The 5,000-nt window shown below is 43.9% G+C and overlaps 2 protein-coding genes across 2 annotated transcripts in view; one reads left to right on the top strand and one right to left on the bottom strand.

The window, feature by feature from the left end:
• gpr185b (G protein-coupled receptor 185 b) overlaps window positions 1–5,000 on the bottom strand; it is a gene marked incomplete at both ends in the record, with an annotated part of 171,215 nt that overhangs the window by 128,669 nt on the left and 37,546 nt on the right. The window lies entirely within an intron of this gene.
• LOC307269414 (diacylglycerol kinase eta) overlaps window positions 1–5,000 on the top strand; it is a 39,940-nt gene that overhangs the window by 22,137 nt on the left and 12,803 nt on the right. Inside the window, exons 9-12 of the mRNA XM_080052380.1 lie at window positions 104–263; window positions 811–919; window positions 4,105–4,244; window positions 4,657–4,711. Of these exons, the coding sequence (XP_079908506.1) occupies window positions 104–263; window positions 811–919; window positions 4,105–4,244; window positions 4,657–4,711 (464 nt within the window). The remainder of the gene's footprint in view (window positions 1–103; window positions 264–810; window positions 920–4,104; window positions 4,245–4,656; window positions 4,712–5,000) is intronic.

Raw genomic sequence — 5,000 nt, 5'->3', positions numbered from 1 at the left:
TCTTAATGTTTCAAATTTGGCATTTCGATTTTTATATATACCGTGGGAATTAATAAAGTTTTCGTGAATCTTGAATCTTGACAAACCCCCCGTCTTGTTTCAGGCTTCTGGAAGGCGACCTCTGCGTCCTGCTCCAGCCCTCTGCTCGTCCTGTGTAACTCAAAGAGCGGAGACAACCAGGGCGTCAAGTTCCTCCGAAAGTTCCGCCAGCTGCTCAACCCGGCGCAAGTATTTGACCTCATGAACGGCGGGCCGGAGCTCGGGTACGATTTTTTATTTTATATATATCTATATTTTTTAAAGATTTTTCAAGCTTTATTAGATAGTACAGTTAGTTGAAATGGGGAGACAGAGAAAGAGAGGGGGGGGATGACCTGCAGTAAAGGTCCACGGGTCGGATTTGAACCCGCGACCACTGCAAGGAAGACCGGAGCCAATATGGTACGCGCTCTGTCCACTACACCACCGGAGCGGGGTGGAGGGGGGGGCTCGTTGTGTGTGGTTGCCCCATTTAATTTCTTTCTCTTCTCTCCAAACGGTCTGATAAAGCAGAAAAATGCAGAAATAAAGTAAATTATCCTGGGGCCTTGAAAATGTGGCGGTGTACTTGTTTCTAGATACGGTTAAATGTTACTACTGATGCTGTAATTTTGCTCTATTTTCATGACGACTACCTCTTAACGTTACGCTCTTTGCTCCCCCTCCCCGTCCCCCCTACACGCACACACACACACACACACACTAAAACACACACACTAACACACTCACACACACACACACACACACACACACACACACACACACACACAGCCTGCGTCTTTTCCAGAAGTTTGTGACGTTCCGTATCCTGGTGTGTGGCGGAGACGGCAGTGTGGGCTGGGTGCTGTCGGAGCTCGATAAACTCAACCTCCACAAACAGGTGAGAAGGGACGGGGATATAGGCTGCGTTACGAATCGCATACTTTCTACTATATAGTATGTAGAAAAAACATTTAGGATGTCCCGATTCTTGTGGCCAGATTTAGGATGGTTAGAAGTACCCGGATGTCCTACATATGAAAAACAATATGATGTACCTTATGTGTGTGTGTGCGTGTGTGTGTGTCAGTGTGTGTGTGTGTGTGTGTGTGTGTGTCAGTGTGTGTGTGTCAGTGTGTGTGTGTGTGTGTGTGTGAGTAACAGAATAGTGAGAAAGGAGGTGAAATAGGAAAGAGAGTTAAGTATCCATTGGAGGAGAAGGGTGGAAAGCATTTATCACCTCCAGCCTGTCCTGTATTTTTTTAAATTCTCACATTTTTACGATTATTATTTCTACATATAAAAAATATTGAGAAAGCAAAAAGCTATATTTTCTGCTAATGCGCTAAATGTTAAACCCTATACAGTCAAGTGCGAAAGTTTGTGAACCCCTTGAACATTTTGGAATTTTATTTATTGTAACCATCATTAATTCATTTTTATCAATACCAGTATTTTTTATATGAAATAACAGATGTTTGTTTATCAATTCAACATTTTTCTTTTCCAGAAATCAATTGTTAAAACAGATAAAACAAATTATTTGACGAATGTTTTATGTGCAAAAGTTTGTGAACCCTGAGCTGCATTGCTTAAATGGAGCAGGTAAACACAATCAGATGGGCCAAATTGAGTCATGAAATGGACCAATGTAGTGAAAAGAAATTGGGCGGCACTAGATAAAACAGAGATAAAACCAGGTCAGTTTAGGCTCACCAAAGTGAACCCATACAGGTCAGACATGCTAAAAGGGGAAACAATCTCAGAGGATCTCAGGAATAGAGTTGTGATGCTGCACATTTGTCTGGGGACAGCTATAATTATTTTAAAAAAAGTTTGAGCTCCATCGGTCCACCGTGAGGCAAATCATCTACAAATGAAGAGCTTTAAGAGTGACTGAACATCTGCCTAGAAGTGGACTTCCTTCAAAAATATCCACAAGCGCCACAAGATAAGTGATTTTTCAGTTAAAAGCCAACTCAAACATTACATCTGGTGATTTGCAGACCTCTCTTGCAGCATCTGGGACAGATGTGCATGGTTCCACAATAAGAAGAAAACTCAGTCAACATGGCTTTCATGGGATGGTTGCTGAAGAAGCCTCTGCTCTCAAAAAAGAACAAAACTGCTTGTCACAACTTTGCCAGAGAGCACCTGGAGATACCTGAAGTCTTATTCTGTGGACAGATTAGTCAAAAATTGAACTGTTTGGTCATAACCAAAACCGCCATGTTTGGGCAAAAACGCAATTCTGCCTACCACCTAGAGAACCTTCTCCCAAGTGAATAATGGTGGTTTCAAATTGTCTGCAAATCTCCAGATGTAATGTTTGGGTTGGCTTTTACCTGAAAAATCACTTTTCTTGTGGCGCTTGAGGATATTTTTGAAGGAATTCCACTTCTAGGCAGATGTTAAGTCACTCTTAAAGCTCTCCATTTGTAGATGATTTGCCTCACGGTGGACCGATTGAGCTCAATTTTTTTTTTATGAATTTATAACTGTCCCCAGACAAATGTGTAACATCAAAACTCTATTCCTGAGATCCTCTGAGATTTGTTTCCCTTTTAGCATGTCTGACCTTCACTTTGGTGAGCCTAAACTGACCTGGTTTTATCTCTGTTTTATCTAGTGCCGCCCAATTTCTTCCCTAAAGATCTCTCATTATATTGGTCTATTTCATCAACCAATTTGGCCAACCTGATTGTGTTTACCTTGCTCGATTTAAGCAATGCAGCTCAGGGTTCACAAACTTTTGCACATACAACATTCGTCAAATAATTTGTTTTATCTGTTTTAACAATTGATTTCTGGAAAATAAAAATGTTGAATTGATAAACAAACATCTGTTATTTCATATAAAAGATACTGGTATTGATAAAAATGAATTAATAATGGTTAAAATAAATAAAATTCCAAAAGGCTCAAGGGGTTCACAAACTTTCGCACTTGACTGTATATGAAAAACAGTATACCCTAAAGCGTTGAACATATGTAAAGTAAAGGACTACTAAAACTAAAAGTGGGGGGCGCCCTTAGCTCAGTTGGTAGGGCGTCCCCCCCATGGACCTCGGCCAGCAGCGGACCCGGGTTCGATTCCAGCCTGCGGTCGTTCTCTGCATGTCACTCCCCTCTCTGCCCCATTTCAACTCTGTCTCTACACTATCAATAAAGCATAAAAATGCCAAAAAAACTAAATAAAAATTAAAAAATAAAAGTGAATTAAGGAAAGAGAGTTATTAAGAGTGTCATTGAAGGAGAAGGGTGGCACTGGGTAAAATCCCCAATGATACACCGCACACCTCAACTAATTACTTAGTTAATGTAATTAATCCAAATGGCTGTGTCAACACTATGTCGGATAACATGTTTCTTTTTTTATTTCCAATTAGTGTTTAATTTGGATACGTAATCGCCATGGCAAATCAGTTAGAACGATTCCAGGTCGGTCGTGTCCAAACAGATGAACCAGTTAATGTGGCGAAGTCAGACTGTGTGATGCTGCGATTATTCAAATATTCATCACGATTTACATCTTATTTCTACCTATATTCATGATCTGAGGTTTGCCCTCCATCTCTACCATTGTGTCCTTGAGCAAGACACTTAACCCCCAAACTGCTCCAGGGGCGCTGTACTATGGCTGACCCTGTGCTCTGACCCCCTCTGAAGTGTGGTAACTTGAGAGGGGAGATGAGAAAAGACACATTTCAATTTGCCTTGTGTAAATTGACTAATAAAGATAACTTACATTAACAAAATTATTTCCCCTCTCTCTGTCCCCCTCTCCCGCCCCCCTCTCTCTCTCCCCCTCTTCCCCTCCCCCCTCTCCCTCCTCTCTCTCCCCCCTCTCCCTCTCTCTCCCCATCTCCCTCTCTCTCTCCCCCCTCCCTCCCCCCCCTCTCTCTCTCTCCATCCCCCCTCTCTCTCCCCCCCCTGCCCCTCTCTCTCTCCCCTCTCCCCCCCCTCTCTCCCTCCCTCTCTCCCCCTCTTCCCCTCCCCCCTCTCCCTCCTCTCTCTCCCCCCTCTCCCCCTCTCTCCCCCCCTCTCTCTCCCTCCCCTCTCTCCCCCCTCCCTCTCCCTCTCTAGTGCCAGTTGGGAGTGCTTCCCCTGGGCACGGGGAACGACCTGGCTCGGGTCCTGGGATGGGGCGGCCTCTGTGACGACGACGCACAACTGCTGCAAATCCTGGAGAAGCTGGAAAGAGCCACCACCAAAATGCTCGACCGGTAAGACAGTGTGTGTGTGTGTGTGTGTGTGTGTGTGTGTGTGTGTGTGTGTGTGTGTGTGTGTGTGTGTGTGTGTGTGTGTGTGTGTGTGTGCGCGCGTGTGTGTGTGTGTGTGTGTGTGTGTGTGTGTGTGTGCGCGCGTGTGTGTGTGTGTGTGTGTGTGTGTGTGTGTGTGTGTGTGTGTGTGTGTGTGTGTGTGTGTGAAGCTGGAGAAAGCCACCACAGTTAGCAGTCCCCTCGCTCGTCCCTAAGTCACCACATTAATGCACTGCGGTCTTCAAGCAGCGAGTTATCTAGCATCATCTCAGATCCATAAGTGTGATAAAAACCATCAAAACAGACGTTGGGAAGGATTTTTACCTGCTCCGCCATTGTAGCCGCATAAACATTCACCCATCTGTCATTCTCGCAGAGAGACGTGCCGGTTTGTAGTGTTCGCAACAGTTTTGCACTATAGCTTTAACCAAGTTTGCATGTCTGCTTGTTTGCCTCGTGTGTTTGTGTGTGTGTGTGTGTGTGTGTGTGTGTGTGTGTGTGTGTGTGTGTGTGTGTGTGTGTGTGTGTGTGTGTGTGTGCGTGTGTGCGTGTGTGTGTGTGTCTGAAGACTTTTCTGTTTGCCTTTTAACCAGTTTTTTTAATTTAATTTAAATATTTTATTTCTCATTCGCTTTTCTAATATTTATTCTCTACTTGATGTATTTTAATCTTGCCCCTGTAAAGCACTTTGAACGGCCTTGGGTCTGAATATTGATTGTG

The sequence above is a fragment of the Ammodytes marinus genome, assembly GCF_949987685.1.
Source record: "Ammodytes marinus genome assembly, chromosome: 23".
NCBI classification, from domain to species: domain Eukaryota; kingdom Metazoa; phylum Chordata; class Actinopteri; order Uranoscopiformes; family Ammodytidae; genus Ammodytes; species Ammodytes marinus.
This window is presented reverse-complemented; position numbering and strand designations above follow the sequence as displayed.